Genomic DNA, 22782 nt, shown 5'->3' on the forward strand with positions numbered 1-22782 from the left:
CCCTAACTTTAAGCTAGTTCCAGTTTAGTGTGAGATCCAGAATGGCACTTCACACCTAGGCAGAGCCTGTGCATGATGTACTGTGTACAACAACTGAAAACTATTAGTTGTAGGCCCAGAGAACCAGAGAGGAAGAAACTATTCTCTTCATTTCACAAAGGTATGAGGTATGGTGGTGAGGCAAAGCAGCGTGCGACAATACAGGCTTGTGGACAACTTTGTCTGCTCTGTGCAATAGTGCAATAGCAAGGAGAAGTCTAGCCAGAGAGGGAAAGACATTGAGAGAAAGGCTTGGGAAAAGATCAAGAAAGGCTTGATATCTTATATTTACTATGGCAGACTCCAGGCAGAATGGGCTCAGTTATAGAATTGCTACACAAGCTCTAGCTCGAGGGTTGGTGTAGCTTAGAGTACTCCTTGGTCCAAGCCACACTTCTTTCTGAAAGACACAGTGGTAGGAAAGAGACCTCCCTGAATTTGGGCACCTGCTGGCTTCTTTTTCATCACGGTTGCAAAACACTCCACAATATACTTAATTCTTCAGGGAAATCACATGAGAAATACACCAAATAGGAACTTAGTCACTGTCCAAATGAAGATAATGTGTGATCTGTGCTCACTGGCAACCCCAAATATCTAAATTTAGCTCAGTTTGCCTTAACTGCTGTATCGATAATTGCCTAGAAGGAGAAACAGACTAAAATAAATCCACCTCTAAATTTTGTAGAGAGCAGAGCAACATTGGCATAGTCTAAGCTCTTCCTTCTCATTTCTCCCAGATGGAATGTCCCATGTTCCTTGTACAACTATAAGCAAGCTGGGATTTCCCTTAAAGAAACTGTTTAACTTTTTCCAAAAGGGAAATGAAAAGAAAGGAAAGAAAACCAACCAGACAAACCAACCACCATTCAAATACAGGGATTTTCAGCAGCTGATGCCAGTACACCTAGGAAAATATAAAGAAGTTTCATCTTTGATTCTCTTCCCTTGTAGCAATCTGACAGGGAAAGGTTTCTATGCCATGGCTCAGGGATAAGAAAAATAAACAGGGAAATGCGAGTAAAGTAGTGCCTATTAGAACTAAATGTATGTGTAGGACAGCCTACAGTCATTAAAGCACAGTCTCAAATATGAATGCAAGCTGTAAAGTCAACGTCAGGTGCCTCTTTTATATCATAGGCTTTTTCCAGGCTAAGTAGCAGAGAACCACCTGCACAGGAGCAGCAGAGAAGAGCAGGACATCTGTGCCAGATCAATGTGTCTCTGTCCCAGAACGTGTCATGGACCTGGGCAAGGCTGGCTGGGACACTACACTCTCTCAGCAGCACAGCCAGCTTCATGAATTCACTGGGGTAGGGATGGACACAGATGGTTATGGTGTTAACAAGTAGACATTGGAAGACCTGTGCTTAGAGAATTAGGGTCTATTTGATATCCTTGCACTGACATTTTTCTGCAGCATAAGCAGAACAAAGTGTTATCTTTTCCTTGAAAATCAAGAGCAGCTCAGCCATCATTGGTGTTTGTTTGTGCAGGAAAAGAAAAACAAAGAAACAACAAAAAGATGTATTTTTCTGGTGCAGATGCACATTGTTGGAAGAGAAAAAATGTAGTCAGGCAGTCACTCTCTGAGAAAGAGTTTGCTTACTAAAACCATAAAGACTTTATCAAGACTGTTCTCATTGCAGATATTATAGAATCATAGTGTGGTTTGGGTTTGAAGGGACCTTAAAGATCATCTAGCTCTAACCTCCCTTAGGAGCTACTACTGATGAGTAGTAGCTGCTGTCTTCCAGGAAGAGAGAGATTGCAGTATTCTGTGGAAAGAATGCTACTGAGGATCTTCCTCATCTCCATTGACTGGGGACATTGTAATGCCCTCTGAAACCAAGTCTTGTTTTTGCTTTACCATAAGGGATCAAATATCCATGCTAGCAAGACAAAAACATCTAAAAAGGCTTTCCTCCATTACGGAGACAAGATCGTGCACCAAGATTTACTTCAAATAAGGTAAAGGCATCTAGTCCAGATTCCCTGGCTTTCATTTTCATTGGACATGGAAATTCAGTCATGAGTTGGAGGTCAGAAGGTTGAGAACCCTTTTCCAGAACTCTGCCATGTTCCCAGTGCAGGTGGACTTCCCTTCTTTTCAGATACTGCATGTGTGAGCAATGTAGCAAGCCAAAACCTCTTTTGCAGGTATATATTCTTATTTGGCTTCATTTTTTCTTCTCTGATTTGTGGATGTCGTGCATGGTTGGGCGTCTCTGGGAATCCCTACGCTATAAAATTTGGACTCCAAAGTAATTTTATGGGGAACAGGGTTTCTCTTGTTTCAGCTGTTTGCAGATATGGGAGGGTACAGCCTGAGGATGTGGGAGGTAAAAGGGTGGTGGATGGGAGTCTCAGTGGCATGCGGAATGGATTCCTGAAGCATGTTTAAGAATCGCTAAAGACTTGGGTCTTCAAATGTTATATTCTCAGTATCTGAAACTGCTTTAGCATTAAGTGTATGGGACAACAGAGGTTGTTGCAAAGCAATTTTAAAGAGCTTACAGAGCCTGTAAACATTTTCTGTAGGGGGTAGCTGCATGGTGATTGTATGTTTTCTTTCAGGCTAGTGTTTACAGAGGTGCATTGATGTTTGGGGGAAAAGTACTAAATGGAAGAAAACCATAAAGGGAAAGGGACCCAGTATTGAAAGCTTTCATCCTTACTTGTCCCACATTAGCCCTTAGTAACTAAAATGAGTCTTGATTTGCCTTTGCTCTTCCAGCTCCAAAACATGTTTGCCTGAAAATTTTTTGTTGGATATACTTCGCATGTTTTGATAATGTGACTTATGAGATAACACTTCTGGAAAGCTATATAAATACATACATGTACAACCACATACATACATGTACACACACTGCATATAGACTTAGGAAAATATATGGCACTATACACCTCCATGCCTGTATGTGGCAGCAACCACAGTAAAGGAGGGGAGGTAGCTCAAAATAGCATGTACAGTCCTTTATGGAGTTGTTATTAAACAGAATGTGGTCTTGCCGTCCTGGCTGGTGGAAGTGTTTTATTTCTGTGGGACTGGTTCCAGGGGAGTTGCGTCTGAGGAAAGAGGATCCCTAGGAAGAGGGGGTGGGTCTCAATGAGATAGTCTGATGGAGGACATTGAAAAGGATCCATGGTGGCTTGAAGAAACATTCCAGAGCAGGAAATATATGATACATTATTTCTAATTAAGAAGATAAGAACATCACTCGGTTGACTTCGCAGGGCTAAAAACTCTTACGTGCCTGTGACATAAATGCCAGGCCATTGTGGAAGATTTGGTGATAGCATCACATCAATGGGACTCTCTAGTTTAGCACAGAGTGAGTTTTCCTGCTGTTAACACTGAAACAGCACTTTCCAGATAATACACGTAAGGTTTGTCCTGATGTTGGTGACACAGACGCGTCTGGTACAGAGCTGGATGGAAGTTTCACAGCAGCAGGTTAGGACAGGACACAAAGAGGAAGAGTCTGATGCTGGGGTTGGAAAAGGGACTGGCACTGGGTAGCAAGACTGCGGGTTCACATTTCAGTTTTATATCAGTGCTTCTCAGGCTGTTGGTCTCATAGCAGGTTGGGGAATTGGTTGATCCAGAGGGAGAGGAGCATCTCTGCACTTCCAACATCGTTGTATCATCTGCTTCTGATGTAGGCAGGCCATTAGGCCATATCTAGTAGCTCTTTTTTTTACCATACAAGAATTTTAAGTTCTATCCTTAAAAGATACCCATTTCCTGTGTGAAGATACTGACACTTTTCCACTGGTTCTTACAGGGGCTAAGCAGTGTCACTTGTCCTGCTTTATTCAGCTAATCTTTGCTGTCTGTGTTCCATTTGAAGTTAATTTGCTTCCTTCCAGTTTGCCTGCTTTTGCTACTGAATAGATTTCCACCCTCCCCTCGGTATGTATGTCTGCATAATTGTGTTCATACAATTAACTGTGACTTCTATGAGACACACATATTTAATTCCTTTAGGGTTTTGTTTCCTGGGGTTTTATTTATTTACTTATTTGGTTTTGTCAATCCTGTAAGTGTCCCAGCTCCTGGTTCTTGGGTTTTGGTTTCTTTTACATTTCTGTTTCAAAACAGCCTCTGAATTGTCACTACTTGTTTTTTAACTGCGGTATGTCAAACGGAATCAGTTATTCCACATATGTTTAAGCTGTGAGCCTCTGTGAAAATAACATGGCTCTGGACCTGGAAGTCGTACTTCTCTGCATAGGAAGAATGTCTCTTCTTTTACATTTCACATTATGCTCCAAAGAATGGTGTGCAGCTGCTGAGTGCTTTGCCCAACAGAACTATTTTACCATCAGACTAGTTTAGAGTTATCCCTCAGATAAGTACATCTCCTCTGCATTTAGCTGCTTAGCCCTGACATGAATTCGTTCTGTTATATTCGTTCAGATACCAATCTGCCCCAAACGCTGATCTCTGCTTTCTGCTGATTTCTCTTTAGACTGGATGGCAAATCTACGACACGTTTTCTCTTATGTTACTGTCTTACAAGCTCTCATGTTCCAGCAGCGAATGAAAACAGTAAATAAAAAGGTATAAGACCGTTCTCGCCGCACACTTCACTAGCTCTGCACTTTGCCAGCTGCAAGGGTATTTTCTGTGCAGCTCCTCAGACAGAGAAACAGCAAATTTGGTTTAAGCATAAGATTCTGTGGCATATTTGGTCATAATCCAACATCTCACAGCTCCCATTTCTTTTCACAGCTCATTTGCTAAAGTGGGAGAAAGCAGATTTACTTTTTTCTTGCAAATTCCTCATAAACCTTCCATTGCTGTCTTTTGCACTCATTTCTGTGTGGAAAAACTGCAAGCGTCTTAACTTGCTTTTGTGTGACTTTAGTTCTGAACATATCTTAATAGGTCTTCTATTTTTACCTTCTGTTCTTCAAACTAAGTAAGTAGCTATTCAGTAAATAGCTATTAGCAGCTTTTAAGCTGTTGTTCATGTACAGCAGACAAGTCACATTTTCATTTCTTTATATTCTGTTTCCTTTATGAATTTGCCTCAACATCCTTTGTCCTCCATGTCAGGTGCAATCCTTCAAGTTGGCCAGATACGTTTCAGTAACTGTTTTTACTATGGAGCAGCAGATGTTTGCACAAGCAGCACACCCAAGCTTCTGGGATGTGTGCAAACGCTCATTTGAAAGGCCAGTGCTTGAATGAGGACTAGGTTGTCAGAGCCTGGCTTCATTTAGCTAGCACACTAATCCCAGTGTCCACAGTACTGTCTTTAATGCTGTGAGGCTGCGCAGGACTCACTGACTTTCAGCCAGCTGAGGGAGAAGATGTGGCTCAAAGCATAGGCAACCCAATCACAGAGCTACCTGCTATTGCACACCCGTAATTTGGAAGAGGTGGGCTGTGTGTGAGGGTAGAATCACAGAATCATAGAATAGTTAGGGTTGGAAAGGACCTCAAGATCATCCAGTTCCAACCCCCCTGCCATGGGCAGGGACACCTCACACTAAACCATCCCACCCAAGGCTTCATCCAACCTGGCCCTGAACACCGCCAGGGATGGAGCACTCACAGCCTCCCTGGGCACATGTGCACAGGGTTGTCTGTCCAGTCTGGGGGTTTGCGGGCACACAAGGAGAGGCTGTGGTTGGTGGTCAGGACGAGTTTAAGCTTCCCTCCCACAAATAAAGCCTCAAACATTTTGCACCACATGGCTTAAGGTAAAACAGTTTTTTCTCTATTTGAGAATGCTACTGCCCAGGCATGGCTTTTGTGCAGAAATATGGATTGTTGGTTTCCAGTGCTGATTATATTGTTATGTGCCCCAATCTTTGCTTATGTGGCCATGAAAAACTTAGCACTTGCTGTAACAGCATTTTTAATAGTGTGGTTTTAATTACACCCTTTCTGGGTTAGACTCATTTGTCCAAGAGGGATCTTTACTTGCTCAGCTGCTTGTTGTACTTGTACTCTCAAGTGTCTTGTACTCTCTGGCTACAAAAGACACCATTCTATACATTGTGTTCATAGCTGGGGAGATGGGGAGAGTTATTTTTCTGAACTCTTGATTCTGTCTCTATTTCTGCTTGCACTGACTGGTTTTGTCCATAGGGTTAACAAGCTAGAACTTCTTTAGTCTGAAGCAATTTGTCAACCAAAGTTACATTGTCCAGGTAGACTGTTCTTGTTGTCCATCTTCATGCATTTTCTCCTTCATCCTAATCATGACCAAGTCTCTTAGACCTGTCATAGCTACCCAAAGCCCTATCTGTTGTCTTGTCAACCTTAAGTCTTACTTCTTTCTTTTCAATTCTTTATATTGATGAATTTAGCAATAAGACGTCTGCTTTCACATGCCATGGAAAAGGAAGGGTTCAGCTTTTTGCTAGATTAAAATTTAATAGGTAACCTCTTGCCTTCATCAACAGAGTATCAGTAAATGGCAATTAGATGAGCTCAAGACTAATTTAATCTTGAAGATACAAGGTCAAAGGAGTTTTTTACTATTTGTGGTGGTGGTGGTAGTGTTTTCCCAACATCTTCTGCTCGGATGGATATTTTTCAGTATCATGTTGTTCTCAGACTATTATATGTCGGGTACCAAATGTAGTTCCACACGTGTTTGGAGTTGAAAATGGTGAAAAAGATCAGCTCTATTTTAGTGCTTTGAGTGGTAGCAGCAAGCCTGGTGTAGCATGAATCTCTGATTAAAATAATGATTCTATGCAACTGCACGTGCCATTAAGGAGAAAAGCAAGCTTCTGTGCTTTAAAGCGGCCTCAGAGCTACTTGGTTTTTGAGGTTTGTGCTTGGACTTTTGGGGGCAGATCTGAGATTTGACTTCCCCATGGAAAGGGAAGGCTTCAGTGCTGATGCAAATTCTGGAGACATTCTGAATCAGAGCAAAACTGATTTGTGTGTGTAGGGTAGCCAAGTCTGTGCTACTTGGGTAGGATGAGAGATGTGGGTTTTAGAGTGATAGACCAGTGTGACTTCGCTGGACAAAGCTTTTAAGTTTAAGCTTTGAGGGGGCCTGCTGGGATTGCCTGAGAGGGTCAAGCTTAGAGTTCCCTTGACAAAGGTCCTGTGTCAGTTTACCGCACATTTCACACCTATTACAGTACTCAGCATTAGCTCAGCGAAGACTGTATTCATAAAACAGAAGTGGAAACATCTTCAGCCATCGCAAACCATCTTTGCAGGATGTACTTTGTCCCCTCTTGGCTCCCTACACACAGAAGTATTTATACATACTTCTCTCCAGGTGAGAAAATGGTACAGATGAACGCTGCTTCTGCGCCAGGGGTGAAGCCATGCCTGGAATGAATCTTCAGTAGTACCTCCAGAGAGCAGCAGTAACACTCACCTTCCAGCTTCCCCACAGAGAGCAGTCCAGCTCCTCATGGTAACTCCGGAATAGCTAAAGGCAATAGGAATGGAGAGAGATGTGCATGTGCATATGCGTGTGTTTGTGCTTGTACTCTCAGGTGAAGGGCTCAAGAAGCTTTCCAGGTTAGCCTGTGTCTTACTCGGAGCTCCCCAAGCCTTTCCATGTGCATAATTTTTGTTCCAGCTTCATCTCCCCCAGCTCACAATCTGTCTGTCATGACTCACACACACTCTGGCTTTGATTTAGACTCCATCTGCTTTCTCAGCCAGTCAGATCCCAGTTCTTCTGTAACACACCGTAGGAGAAGTGTGGGACTGGAGTAGAACATAGCTCTGTATTCAGGAGAGAGGAGGGGGAGGTGTATTGACTCCTGCCTCAAAATTTCTCCTTGTCTCAGAGCTCAGCTGCAAAATGCAAGTCTTGTACTTGGCGTAGTACAATGAGGCAGGGGCTGACGTGCAGAAAGTTGTCCTTCCTGAGGGCGCGTGGATCCTCAGGTCAGATTTGGTCTCAGAGTTGCCACTCCCCACACATTTATGTGTTTTTAAAAGGAACGGCCTTTCCCCTGCACTCCCTTAAAACACTACCACTGTTCCCTGAGGAAAGACAGCAGTTACTTTGCCCCTTCTCTGTAGGCAGGGGAAGGTGACACAAAGGTAGGAAGGAGGCTGTGTGCTAATGCCTGGCAGCTAGAAATGTGCCACAACCCTCCGGTGGAGGCAAGCAGCTGGTGTGCGCAAGAGGCTCTCAGATCACCACAATCTTCTCACAAGGACAGGGTGATGTCAGAGGAGATCATTTAGCCAGGGAAGGGCTGGTCCCAGTTAGCTTATAGAGGGGGATCGTGTGTCAAACACAATGTGGAGCTGGTGGGCTCTGAATTCCAGACAGCAAAACCAAATCTCTCCCTCATTAAGGAACAGCTCATGTTCCTTATACCCAGGTAGGGGAGATTTCCCTTGTCACAGACTCTCTCACCCATGAGCATCATCAGAGAGGAACTGGCGCAAGGTCAATCCTTGGCGTTAAAGCCAAGAGGGAATTTTCCTTGAGAGACTGGGTTAGAAGGAATGGTTTTTACGTGCTCCTGAGACAGCTTATGAAAAATCACCCATTAAGGTGAAACTGGTCCCTCTGAGTTAGGTGATGCTTTGCTAATATCAGGATGTGGCCCAGCATCGGGGAGAATACCCTCCAAGAACATACTCACAGAGCCTAAATTTCTTCTCTGTTGCTGGTAAGTGCAAACACATCCAATGGGACTTCATCTGAATGCTATGACACACCAGAAATGTGACAGAAAGAAATGTAGAATGTTACAGGAAAGCCACAAAAGACACAGGATTTGATTTTGCCTCTTTACTGAGAAAACCTCACAAGGCCAGTGAGTTAAACGAAGCAGCATCTTACCTTCGGATGCTGAGGTTTTGCATGCATGACACAAACTGACATCTTTTTGCAAGACAGAGATCAAGATCTGCTCCAGATTTAGAACTGGAATAGACGGGGATGCTGCAGACAAGGGCTGAGGTCTTTACTGTTAGTCACAATGGAGACAAGCTGGAAAAAGTGAGAGCTGGAATTCCAGATACGCAGAACTATGTGGAAAGGAGGCAGGGTGGAATTACCAGGAAAGAGAGCAGGAATTTTCAGGGATAAACCTGTTTTCAAGGTGTAGGGAATGTGGCTTCCCTCTGCTGTAGTTCTTGTCAGCCTGCTAACGTTCCGTAATTCCGTATTTAGTTCCTCTATTTTAAGACTGTAACTTTGTAAAAATGGTGATTCAGAGAGACAGACACAGGTACTTGAAATACAGGTGCACACAGGCTGGTTCACTCCTCTTCCTCCAACACTGAGGATGCCCCCACTTAAGAGTTTCCCATTCTATTTAAAGATTCCAGACATGATGGGCAAACAAAGAGGCTTTCCTCCCTTACAGTGCTTTTCTTAGAGCCCTGGCTGAATTCAAGACATGAGACACAGACTAAATATTTTCCTCCTATCTATTTTTAGGGCATGGCTCAGCTAAAGGACAGAGGAGAAGCTCCTAACTGCACACCCACCCAAGAAAACCCCAGAGTTAAAACTGAGAAAGAGGAAAAATGTTCTACATGGGAATGTTGGGGGGGATGCAAGATAAGAGCTAGAGGAACTGTGGCAACATGGACAGGATTGCAGTCAGAAGCAGCAATATGCTCCTAGGCTGGAGGTTTGGCTGTGTTGACACTGGTATGTGCAGCCAGCTGTGACACAGATGACACCAATTCCAAGATGACACCAATTGAGAATGAGAAAAGCTGCTCCTTCTCCAGTTTCCACATGGCAGATTGAACCAGAGCATCCCGATGGTGCCCAGCAGTATTTGTGTCCTGTTACAATCCCTTCTACCATGTTATATAAACATGGCAGAAGCCTAAGTATTGTAAGCCCAATCTTAACCACCTTGCAGTCCTCACCTGACTCCTGCACACACCCATATAGTCCAATACTCTTTCCACAGACAGAGAGCAGCAGTAGAAAGGGTCAGTCTGATGCCCCTTCTCCCAGCTGAATCAATCCTCTGTGGCGATTGCAAAGAACATCCAAAAGCTTCTCTTTGAGGAGCAAACACAAGAAAACTGGCTCAACTGAAGAGTGTGAATGACTACTCCCCTCACACCAGCTATAAGGGGACATCCTCATCTTCATCCTCATCCAGGTCAGTGGAGCGTAGGCTTATGTCCTTGAGGATGTCTGAGATGTTTTCAGCAACTGGCCCTGTCAGCTCCATCTCTTCCGACTCGGTATCGGTGGCAGAAGTGGAGAATGGGACTTCCTCCTCTTCATGGAAGTGTGAGTGCTGGGGGGAGTGCGTGCTGGGAAGCAGTGGGCTCTCTGTGCGCAAGTCTGCTGCTTGCTGTGCTGCCGCCATGGAGTTGTCCTGTCGGCTCCACGCCTGAGTGGCCTGAGTGGCCTTCTCCGTGCTGATGGAATTCCGGTTGGTATCACGGAAGCTGGCAAGTGGTGGGCGCAGGCGAACCCCGGAGCGTGTGGAGCCCTCTATTGCCTTCTGGAGCTACGAGAAGAGAAAAAGCTCAGCAAAAATGGATGAGAGGGAGGCTGACCCAGCCCTACCCAGCAGTTCATCTACTCTCCAGGGTAAAGGAATCACAACTAGAGAGAGTCACAGCTCTACCTCCGGGGCCTGTGGAGATCATCTTTTACACTGGTGGTGTAGTTTTTCCTTCCCTGGTAAATAATAAATTCCATACCATTTTCAGAGACAGTAATAGCCATCAGTTAAGAGCTCTATGTTCAACAAAAGGATGCGCCATCCAACATCCCTGTAAACCTGCTTCTTCCTCTGAAATACAGTCATCTGTTCATCTCCATAGCTTCCAAAGCATTGACTCAGAAGCTTTCAACACTGGGCTGAAAATGTATTAAAATATTCCCAGCTGGATCCTCCAGCACCTGTAGGTTACGGCATTGATCCACGGGACATTTGCAGTTGATTAAAAGGAGATGGAAGGATCTGGACTTACCTCTTCCAATGCCAACACTCCCCTCAGCTTCCCCATACTGGTGACATAGGCATGGCTGAGGCCCAGTAATGAGAATAATGTATGTGTCTATGAGCAAAAAACACAAAAGACCATTTCAGGGACTTTGGACTGGTAGCATAATACTTTGTGCTACAACTGGGACTTGGGATGTAGAAATGGGAATCACAGAGTCACATGAGTCTGCAGTTATCTCAGTGAGAAACTCCCTTTCCCCTTCCCCTTTTGCAGCTAGCAAATACCACCCCTTGGGTCCTTCTGCTGTGCAGCCATAGTTGGGAGTGTGCTGATGATGGAGAGCACATTCTTAGGGTTATTCCTATCCTGCATCTGGCAAACAGAGATTCACATGCAACATCCTGTTTATCTGGGGACTTATGCAGATCCTATTTAATGTTGCTGCTGGAAACCAAACTATCACATAGGAATATGCAAAGCCAGAACCTACTTAGGTTATTTATTCCAGTGCCTTCCTTAACACCAGAAAATGTCTGTTTTTCCTGTTCCAGAATATTTCCTGTCAAAACTTATTTTTGCTGCTGCTTATCCAGTGCAGTGGAAACATTGAGAACAAGATATTCCCTTTTCTGAAGCCTTCTGAAAAGGACAGCTACCACGCTGCTATCGGTCATGATTGCTTTAGCCTAAATAGTCCGCATTGGTTTACAATTCTTCATAGAACACACTTCCTAACACTTTCAGCATTCTCAGTGCTCTGTGGTGTAGTTCCAGTCTCCAAGTTCCTTAAGCCGAGCTCTACCTGGACTTTACCTGTGGCCTTACATGAAGTCATGCTTTCACAGCTGGTGTTTGCCCTTATTTTTAACATCACATGAGATATTGAACGTCATGTTCAAGTGTAAACTAGGGACAATCTCATTTGTCAGGAACAAGACATTTCACCCTAATGTAAAAGAAAATCAGCCTGCTTAAATACAATTTGATCTTGATCAGGTGTGATATTTTTGCCGTTATCAGTAGCCTTACAGGTAGCTCTAACTGTACGTGCCTCACATTGATTATTCCTGCATGTTTTGAGCATCCAAGTTAAGTTGATTTGTCTGTTATTTCAGAGTTTCTCATTTGCTCTTTTTTTGAGAGGTATAAAACTGTCCCCCTTTGCAGTCTTTAGTTATAACTTCTTATATTCTCAAAGATAAATACTAATGGCTTTCAGGTGACTTCAGACAGCCCTTTAGAAAACACCAAATTCATCCTAAATCTATGCTAACCTGTTCTTATTTTGCTCAAGGCTGAGGTCTTGCCCCTTTGATAAGAATGATTAATTCTGTGCATTTGCTGACTATTCATGTTAAATGAATATTGATAAAGACATGCACTGTGCATGCTGGCTTCAGCAGACTGCTTTCCCTTTCCACTGAGTGAAAGTTCAGTCTTCTCTTACAATGACTGCTTTTATCCCCAGTCATCCTGTGCTAACTCTAGAAGTTGTATGATCGGGATTCCTTGTTCTTCACATAAATGAACAGCCTATGATATAGGATGGTTTCAAGCAACTCGTCTCAAGCACTCAGGCAGATTCCACCCCTGACAGAAACACCCTGAGAAATCCAGGACTAATCCCTCCTGGGCTGCACACTGACAAGCAGGGTGTAAATCTCAGTGTAATGCCCCCAGCAGCAAGGCATACAATGCTTCTGTTAATGTAGCAGCTGAAAAATCTTATGTGGTGTCCAAATCTATTTTAGTAAATGCACTTCTTATCATGTAGCCTTTCATTCTACAGGAGACTGGAGGTATGCACAGAAGGTTATAGGAACCAGCTGACTTCTATAGCTGGATGTGGAAGTAGTAGGTGATAGTAGTTGAAGGTGAAGACAAGAAATAAGTCATAGACTAGAATCACAATGATAGATACGGTGGAGAGAAACAGTGCATGCCTCAGGGAGACATCTGTACCCACCTTGTGCAGGGAAGTTCTCTCCACTAGTTGGAAAGGGGAAGGATCTATGCGGCAGCTGTCAAAGCACACGTTCTTGTTCAGTTCCTCTTGTTCCCAAGCATCTATCTGATACAGGAAAAGAAGAGGAATCTCCTACAGTAATCAGCAGTGTTGCTGTCTTGTGTACCCAAATTAGTCCCATTCTCCTGTTAATGCTTCCTCCTTCCTATATAGATCATTCCTCTTGCCCATTATATCACACCCCTCAGGTTTCCCATCCTTTCCTTGCCAGATGTCAAGTCCCTGCGGAAACAGAGCAATCCCAATACCTCAGAGGTTTTCTGAGGTGAGGTTTTGCTCCTTACTGCTTCAAGAGGAAGTGAACATCTTAGCTTTCCCTTCTGAGTGCATCTTCCCCTTATCATTGCAAGATGATTGATTGTTCCTTTGTGTAAGACAGGAAGGAACAACACTTATCCATTGAAAGATTTGGGTGAGGGGAAAACTGTAGAGGTCCCTAGTCCAAAACCCTGCTCACAACAGGGCTGAATTCAAAGCTAGATCAGATTAGTCACATACAACAGAACAATCACTTTTTGGGTGAGAACAGCCCATTGTGCAATTCTAAGAAGAAAATGGCTTTGGCTATGGCTGTGGCAATCACTAAGGTTGTTGAAGTATTGCAAGTGATAGGAAATGGGCAAAAGAAGCACTTAACCCCACTCCCTTTCTGCACTCAGTCTTACCTCTTCTGGCCTCATTGTTTCAACAACTTCCACTGGTTCCTGCAGGAGAAAAACACTGTTCAGGACAGACAAAGAACCCAGAGTTTCAGAGAGTACAGAAAGGAAAAAAGTGCACAGTCTCCTCACACCATGTGGTCCCCTTTTTGTTCCAAATGGGGTATTACTGAGTGCTTCGATTTTCTTTATACACATACATTATAAGGTGTACTCTGTACTGGCTGTGCTTCCCTTGCCAGTGAAGATTGACTATGGAATGCTGGTGGCCCAATTCAGGTGCCTAAACATCTAGTACTGCTTTAGATGCTCCCAGATATCCCACATGGAGTCCAACCACAGCCCTAGAGTAGATGGATCTTCCATAGGCTTTGTATGATATCCACCATCCCTGTGCAGGCATATCAGGCTACCCAAGGGCATCTATCATGGCACAAGGTAACAGCATTTATTTTTATCTCACCAATACTGTTTGTCAAATGGGATAGAACTGCACTTTACTCCAGGTTAGCCAAAACAGCTATTCTCAGTTATTCACTGAGAAAAAACTGCCAACACTCAGTCATGATGGTAGCCTTTACACCTGAGCACAGATGGCTCTTTAGGAAAGGGCATACTCCTTTACATGAATCACACCCTTTCTCCTTGGAGAGAGTTCCCCACTGATGTTGACAGAGTTCAGGACCAGAAGTGTGTCCATGCTTTGGCCAAGTGCTGAATGGCTCTAAGTAGCAGGTTCTACTACCATTGCATTGTCTTCCCCCTTCAGACTACTGGGCTCTCCTAACCTGGACAGCACTCTCTGTTTCACGTGCATGGCTGTAATGGCACAAGAACTGCTGGATCAGTTGCCTCCAACTCCTGAAATTGCCTGAAGAAGGAAAACAAATGAATAGGAGAACAAATAAGAGACAAAAATACAAAGCCCTGTGCCCCACTCCTTGCCCAAAGCAGGTTTGGAAATCATACAAGGGACACAGTACATGGTACATGACAGAGCTGAGCCAGGCACAATCTAGCATTCTATTTGTAATTTGGTGTCTATGACATGCCAGAATAAATATTGCCATGCAATAGCTTTTCCTCAAGGAGAAGAAACAACTCATTACACAGTAGCCCTTGCAGATATCATTTATAGATCAGTGTCCCCGAAGAAAAAAACCAACCAACCAAACAGAAGCAAGACTACTGACACAGCATGGATACAAGGGATAAACTGCTGTGATGAGAGGTTTCTGCAGTCCACAAATAGAATGTGTTTTGGAGGATGAGTATGGAAAGGAGAGGTGACAACGTGGAAATGACTTCAAAGACAAAACGTATCAACAGCCTTAATACTGTGACAGGTACAAAGGGATCCATGGGTTGCGCCAGCAGTGCAACGGTGGGAATGAAAAACACTGCAGAATTATTCTCCCAGGCAGGACAGTCAGGAATTAGCGAAGAAGAGGAGGTAGGGTTTGGTGCTGTCGTGAACAAGGCTGTGGAGGAAGGCTGGTCAGAAACAATGACAGCTGTGAACCGAACTAAAAATGATGGCAGAAGACACTCCTGCTCCGCTTCCTCTTGTCACTCCTGGATCAGTCAGTACCAGCTTCACCTAAGGTGTCTCGCACACTGTCCTTGTTTTGATGTGATTCTTTTTCTGCTTCGGTAGGTGGCTGTCCCACCACTCTGCCTTGGAAGCTTAAAGTGGATTTTCCTATGCCTTAGAGGTTTAGTCATACGTGAATGATGTTAAGGAACCAAGATGTGCTGCATGCTATATTACGGCTTCAAAGAACCAGAGCTCTGTATTCATTCTCGAGACTGGGCTGCACCTCTGTGCTTATTCACTCTCTGCACATTTCAAGACATGTAAAGGAAAGAAAAAACCACCATCCTGCATCAAATATACAGGATGCATGAATCAGAAATGAGCTACGAGGGTGGAGGAGGCAAGAGCTGGGACCTTTCCATGCAGACCCCAAGAAAATTCCAAGGATATAATATTGCAAAGGATGGGAACACTGGCAGAGAGCAGCTGGAGTGGGTTTACTTTTGCCATGCTCTCTGAGGGGTCACAAACAAAAACATATTTACAGCTATGTTGAGGTGATGCTAAAGTGCATTAACAAGGAACCTTTAATAAGGGAACAGCAGAGAAAGCTCCTTCTCTCAGTCTCTGAGAAATCAGCACCTTGCCCAGGCATGTACACACAGTTAGCATGAAAGCTGCCACAAGCTGCCTAGGATGTGGCTGAGGCACACCAGAAGTTACCTGTGAGGTGTTGTGGCTCTGAAGGTTCAGGCATTTGTTTAAGAGGACCCGTCGGGCCATTGGGCTCCTCTGGGTAACTGGGAGTGGGACTTGGGGGCTGAGGCAGCTGTTATGGAAAGGAAAGAAAATAAAATCCACCCTGTGTCATTTCTTTCTCAGCCTCTCTGAATGCCGCACTGCTTCTTAAGCAGTCTCTGTGTTGTAGTATCTTCCCTCCCTCACCTCTCCCTTCTCATCTGTATCCTCATCCTCATCAACATAAGCAAAAGATTCATGCTTCAGCTTTGGCAGGGTTGCCCACGGTCCCTTGCTGTGCCCATCGTAGGGTGCCTCAGACAGCTTCTGCTGCATTTCCCTGTGGAGGAGCCGTCGCCGTTCTGGGCTTATATGTCTCTGGAGGAGATCCTGCAGTTCAGATCGCTCTACAGACCCCAGAAGGATCATGGTCTCTGCAGAACATGGAGCAAGAAGCCATTAAGCCACTTCAAGTTTTTTCCAGCATCCTCTGCCACACACTGCCCTCTCCTTCCTCCAACTTCTTCAAAGTGCTCAGACTTGTACTATCTAGAGCTATGCAAGAGTCATTGACCAGCCTTCCTAGTTGCTGCTAGTACTCTGTGGGGCTGCGGGAAGCTCACCATTCCCGAGTTGCGCCACTCCTCAGCACCACATCAGAGGCAAGAACCCTCCCTGTTGCCACAGTTCAGTTTGCAAACTTTCCACACACCTCCCTTACCTGCTCTATCTGCTTCACTACCCACACCCCAGCTTACCTGTCTGACCAGCTGAAATAGCCTTCTGTCAGACACCATCCACAGCGGAAGATTTTTAGGATGATTTTTACGTAGTGGGTCACACTGTCTCCTTCACATGTAAGTTGAAAGCTAATTTCTATGGCTCTTTAACCTGAGACAGTCTTCAGGAAGGACCAGGTCCTCCACCTTCCTTACCTGGTGAGTCCACCAAAGGCAAAGTCTTAACAGTGGTGCTTTGGAGAAGAGTTTGCAAATCTCGGTATTTGCAGTTGGAAGAGACAAATTTCACATCTTGGACCATAATATCCTCAACAAAGATATTGTATTTGCTGTGAATTTATGGACAATAAAGGGAATAATTACCATATTAAAAATGTCTAGCAGATAAATCCCTTCAAGAAATACATAAATGACCAATTCTTTAAAACATGTTCTCAATACAGTTGAGAACAGAATACACAGAAGAATACTCTTCTGTGAGAGGAACCAAAGAGGACTTTCCAACAGAATCAACACAGATTAACTGGATTTTCATTACAGTTGTATTCCACTCCATTACCCCTCATGATAAAAATACACACATCTATATATATATATATATACACACACATATATATATACCTATATCTATGTATAGATGTTTTATATATACATACCTATGTACATTATTAAAGACAGGAAGACGCATGTATGAATAACTGAATTTTGTTTGAAGCAAAATATCCAAATAGCATTTTTTTTCTCTGGAGAAAAAATGTCCAAACCCCACTGAGTCCAGAACAAAATGGAAATGAGACACTTGATTTTTAACTTCTGAAACTGGTGCGATGTGGTAATTTTACTACAAATTCCTAACACTGCAGATTGTTCAACCCTGTGCTCCATTTCTGTGTATGAACTCTAATTCTACTCCACCACTTGGTTTTTTTCTAGCTGCAGGCATGTTCTGCCTTTTTATTTTCTTTGTAGTACTATCCCCTTTTCATGACCTTTTATTCTCCCACGATCTCATTCTCTTCTTTATTTCTTTGCCACTCCCCACCTCCACCTCTGTTTTACCACTATACCTTATGTGATTCCAGCCCAGGTCTGGCAGGTAGGGCAACTTCTTCACCTGGATGATGCTATCATAGAGGCTAGGCTGCAGACTCTGGGCCACCATGTTGGCAAGAATGACAGCCACCATCATGGGGAGGATGTGAGAGATCTGACCTGTCAGCTCGAAGCAGATCACAGCAGTGGAGACAGTGTGGCTCACCGCTCCTGTCATTGCTGCTGCGCCTTTCCCAGGTAAGGCGCAAAAGGAATAGAGAGACAACGACTGTCACACAGAAACAGCATGTCTTCTCAACCAGGAAAGTCACGGGGATGGGACCAGATGAAGGAAAACAAGGACATGGAGACTCACCAATGACTGCATACCCTCCAGGTAAGATCTGATAAACAATACCATCAAAGAGGATTCCCTTGGGAAAAAGTGATGCCATGATTTCCCCAATAAGACGCCCAAATGCAGCACCTGGAAAATATCACTGACAGTTACGGAATTAACATCTAAAGAACACCCAGTTTGTGCTGTGCAATCACTTGAGTATTTTCTAATGGAAACAAAATCAAAACTTACATTAAAATGACACCGGGAACTAAAGAGTTACAACACACAGAAGTGAGACTTCAAGAGGAGAGAAAGGTACTAAGATATGGAAATAGAGCTGACCCCTCATTCTTTCACTTGGGCACACCAGGCACAACAGTATTTGTGAGTTCCTCCCAGGTAGGAGGAAATTCTTGCAGTGTCAGTCCAGATCACAGCTGAGGCCCTTCATACACTCATTCAGTGAATGTCTGAACACTTACAGAGCTCTTGTTCTGACCCCTGCTCACAACAGGGCTAATTTCAAAGTGAGATCGAGTCACCCAGGGCCTTGTCCAGACAGGCTTTAACAGTCAGCAAGGATGGAGGTTCTCCAGCCTTTCTGAGCACCTTAACCAAGGAAACATTTCTTTTTTTTCCTTATGTCCCATCAGAATTTTCCCTGTTGCAACTTGTGCCTTTACCTATTTTTACTGTGTGTCTATATGAGGAGTATTTCCATCCTCTCTGTTCCCTGCTGCATTAGGTGGTAAAGGCCACCACTAGATCCCCTCTTCCCTTCTCTTCTGCAGGCTGAACAAGCCAGTCTTCAGGATCTCATTTGTTTTGAGCTCCAGGACCAACAATCTCAGTGGCCTTCACTAGACTCATTGCACTTTGTCAAAATCTCTTATACTGATGGACACAAAATATTCTGGAATCACATCCAAAATGCTGAACGCAGGGGAATAACCAATTTCTTTGCTAGGCTCTTTTTAATACAGCCTTGTTTGTGTTAGCCTTCATCACTGCAAGGATGTGCTACTGACTCTTGTTTAGTTGCTGCCTGCCAGAACCCAGGGGTCCTTGGCACACAGCATTTCATTTAAGAACTGTGGGTACTTAGTGCCGAACTTCATGAGATGTACACTTTAGTCTAACATAACCTCTCTTTCTTAACTTCAGAATCATATTCTTTTGAACTTTTGATCTTGGAATTAAAATGAGTTAAAAACCAGCAGGCTCCATGTTAACCATATTTCAGTCAGAAGAAATGGTTAAGTGGTGGATTACACTGCAGGTACTAGTTTTGAGGTTCTCTCTTCTAGTTGGTCTTCAGGGGTGAAAGGTGCTACTACTACTAATAATAGGTTGAAAGTTTCTCTGTAGGTGAAGAGGCAGAGAAATTAGAAGGCCTGGCTTAGCATGCCTCCCTACAATGTGGCTTTCCTTATGTAAAAGACAGGGATTTCTCCTTAACATTTGGATTTGAGTGGAGGGAAAACTACGGAAGCAGAAACTCAGAGGTTGGTATATGGACTGTTAACTGAGCTTGTCATAGGAATCAAGTGATCAGTCCTCATCCACTAGAAGAAACCTGCCTGGGTGCGTCTGCAATGTTTCATCCTCTCCCCCTGTCAGGCCTATATTCAGCAACACAGAATTAAAACTCACCTAGGACAAAAACAGGCATGAAGCCTCCACAGGGGATTGGCATCGTGGTAGCAATGACAGCCATCAAGAACTGGAACAGAGGCAGAGGGTGCAGGTGTTACTGAGCAGCAATAGCACTTTCTGCAGCCCCACTCTACTGCCCAGTCTGTGAATCCAATGATGGATCTGGTAGTTCGCCCAGAAAGTGAAGGGTAAAGGGGCTGTGGGGTGTGAAGGGGAGCTGGAGGAACTCTGACAACACCAACACTGATGCAGAGGACCTCTGGTTGACTGCTGTGGTGGCAGGGAAGCTGAATCACCAAGGGGATGGATGAACGAGAGAGCTCTTTGGCCTTGGAACTCAGAAACTGCAATTTCCCACTGCTCCAAACAGCTCAGCTTTTCACAGAGCAAGGTTGTCAAAATTTCACAGACTCAGAATGATTTCAGTGTGAAATGAACCCTGGAGGTCTCTCCCCCAAATCCCTGCTCCCAAAAGGGCAAAGTCCTAAGTTAGATCAGGTTTCTCAGGTCCTTATCCAGGTGACTTCTGAACATCTTGAAGGGTGGAGATTCCCCAGCTTTTCTGGGCATTTTTGCCACTACTGACCCACACTCAGAGGAGAATTTTTTCCTAAAGTCCAACTCTCATAAGTTTCCTTTATTCTAGCTTGTGCCTGTCGCCTCTTGTCCTATCACTATGTTGGGCAAAATGATGAAATCCATACTGGTACCACGAAGACCAAGTCAAATGATGACTTTGCCCAGCACATACAGGCTTCTTCTGGAGGCCACAGCCTAATCTTACAAACACTTCAAAGGCCAATATGCTCAGACTTTCTCAGACAGTATGACAACAGAGTTACACAGAGAAACACAGAGAATGCTGCTGGTTTGAAAGCTTGCACTAGTGAGTGTACTGGCAAGACATCACTTGCTGCAGCAGTATCATTGATAGGAGAGAGACAACCACGGTCCAGCACATCGAGAGCAATGCTTTCAGGTATTTCAGAAACATATTCTCCTCAGGGTGGGCAAATCTTTCTTTTTTGAGGTCCACCTTTGAGACAGTGATGCCTCTCTATAGACATGGTTGTAGCTGTAGACAGATGAGATACTAATGCGTAGAAGGTCAGTTTGGTGAGAAAATCTACTCAAGACAACTTTTCCCCTGTAACTCTCATTGGAAAGGGAAAATGAAGGCAAGATATAGCCTGCCATTTAGGAAAGCCCTCTACAGAGGTAACAAAGGGCCAGGAGAACAGTATTTCTCAACCCATAGTAGGGGAACATGCTGTGAAGATGGGTTGGACCATTAATTTGATGCTGGCTGTTGCTCTTCTTTCGATAAGCTATTTGAATATTCCAGAGGAGAAGTTCCTGGCTTGCTACAGAAGCCAGCAAGCTGCGTAAGTGGAGTACTGATAACTAAAGACAGAGCTAGCTAAGCTCTGTCTTTACAGTACCAAACCCAAGCCATACATACACAGCTGAGAACTGGAACTATACTGCAGAGGAGAATCAGGTTAAGTCTTTGCCCAGAGTCGAAACAGCAGTTTCTTATTTATATGGCCTATCCCAGCTCTGAATATATCCAGAAGGGAATGGTGGTCTAGTGAATTGAGAAAGGTTTTAATTAATGGGACAAAGTCCATGAATCTAGTGTCTGAGGATATAGCTCTTCCAAAGGAGAACAAATGGACTCAGGACAGATACACCGCGTAGTCCGTCCCTCTTTTACTTAAGTAATTGAGACCTTATCTGCTTGGTACATATAATCAGAATTATCATAGAAGGAGAACCCCTTAACAGCCTGTCAGAAGCTCAGTACAGGTTTCTTACTTTAGGTGGAATCAGCTGTGTCAATCAATCATTGCTGTCCATTCCTGATCTGCCAAAATGTTCAACTGATAGCACCAAGGTGGCTTCAGCTGATTTTCTCCTTTGCAACAACAAAAATCACCATTTCTATGATATTTTTACTATTTTATGGTAAAAAAAAGGTCTTTCTTGCTACTTGTATTTTGAACACTGGAATATAAGGTTTTCTTCTTTCAAATCTCTTCTCTTTGTGCTGTCACGTATAAGTTACACAGCTGATCTTTTCAGAGGCTGAGCAGTTGCAACTTCCACAAGACCATGTCAGCTCAGAACATCTAACCTGCTGTTGCTTTCCAAGAAGTGAGCAAAACTGTTTTCAGCTGCACTTGTCCACCAAGTTACAGTACTGCTAACAAATCCTTGAGCCTAACACAACTATAGATTGTCCTTGCATGTTCTTCTTTGTCTTCTATCTATAGTTGGGAATATCAGGTAGGCTGTATCAGACTTTATTTAGACCAAACCTAAAATATCTGAGAGCTTTTTAGTCAATTGTTTATTTTTGTGGAACTTGAGAAATCCTTTCCTGGTGGAACTGTCCCTACCAACTGCAGTGGGTACCAAAGGTCACTCAACGGGAGGCATGAGGAAGATGACTTCAGGAGCAGTGAAGAAGGTCACTAGTAAGGCCAGGAAATGATTCCCTAATAATTTTGGCAGTCTAATTCAAGGTGGGCAAACACCACATCAAAAGATATAAGGAGCCATTGTAGCGCTTCATTCAATACCAAGCAACTCCTCATTAGCAGTTCAAAACTATTTTACAAAAGATCAAGAACATTCACTCTCAGTGGAGAAGGATTATGGTCCACTGGGTTTCCTACCTTTATGAAGAAGAAGAGGAAGATGATGATGAAGACACTGACTTTAGGATGGATCCAGGCAGCAGACTTCCCCAGGATCTGAGGGTCCCCTGTGTATGTTGCCCAGGTATAGTTATCAAAGAGAGAGCTGATGGCTTCCCGTGGCATCAACTAAACAGCAAAAAAAACAGGCATGAGCCATGAGATCGGATGGAGTAAATATTCTACCTCTGTTCCAAGAAAGTGGAGATTTTTACTTTGGTAATTCACGATTATAAGACTCAATTCACATTTTTTAATCTGGAAGAGAGCAGTTACTTTACCTGGACTGGTGAAAAGCATAACTACCTTTACACATGGGGTAACATCTTCCTTATTACTTTCTTGGGAGAGTGAACCTTTTTCTAGTTTTATATGAAGGAGATAGCAGAGACCAGGAGCCTCAGAATACAGTCCCTGCTCAA

At 43.8% G+C, this 22782-nt stretch overlaps 1 protein-coding gene across 1 annotated transcript in view; it reads right to left on the reverse strand.

Annotated features, from left to right (window-relative positions):
• Nucleotides 1–8752: 8752 nt before the first annotated feature.
• Nucleotides 8753–22782, reverse strand: part of CLCN1 (chloride voltage-gated channel 1) — a 51124-nt gene continuing 37094 nt past the window's right edge. Inside the window, exons 12-23 of the mRNA XM_065676058.1 lie at nucleotides 22340–22489; nucleotides 19656–19725; nucleotides 18036–18146; nucleotides 17695–17908; nucleotides 16823–16956; nucleotides 16095–16321; nucleotides 15873–15978; nucleotides 14401–14483; nucleotides 13619–13657; nucleotides 12894–12998; nucleotides 10952–11038; nucleotides 8753–10482 (exon numbers count right to left, since the gene is read on the reverse strand). Coding sequence (XP_065532130.1) covers nucleotides 10090–10482; nucleotides 10952–11038; nucleotides 12894–12998; nucleotides 13619–13657; nucleotides 14401–14483; nucleotides 15873–15978; nucleotides 16095–16321; nucleotides 16823–16956; nucleotides 17695–17908; nucleotides 18036–18146; nucleotides 19656–19725; nucleotides 22340–22489 — 1719 coding nt within the window. The 3' untranslated portion in view covers nucleotides 8753–10089. The remainder of the gene's footprint in view (nucleotides 10483–10951; nucleotides 11039–12893; nucleotides 12999–13618; nucleotides 13658–14400; nucleotides 14484–15872; nucleotides 15979–16094; nucleotides 16322–16822; nucleotides 16957–17694; nucleotides 17909–18035; nucleotides 18147–19655; nucleotides 19726–22339; nucleotides 22490–22782) is intronic.

This window comes from Lathamus discolor, chromosome 4 (genome assembly GCF_037157495.1).
Source record: "Lathamus discolor isolate bLatDis1 chromosome 4, bLatDis1.hap1, whole genome shotgun sequence".
Taxonomy (NCBI): Eukaryota; Metazoa; Chordata; class Aves; order Psittaciformes; family Psittacidae; genus Lathamus; species Lathamus discolor.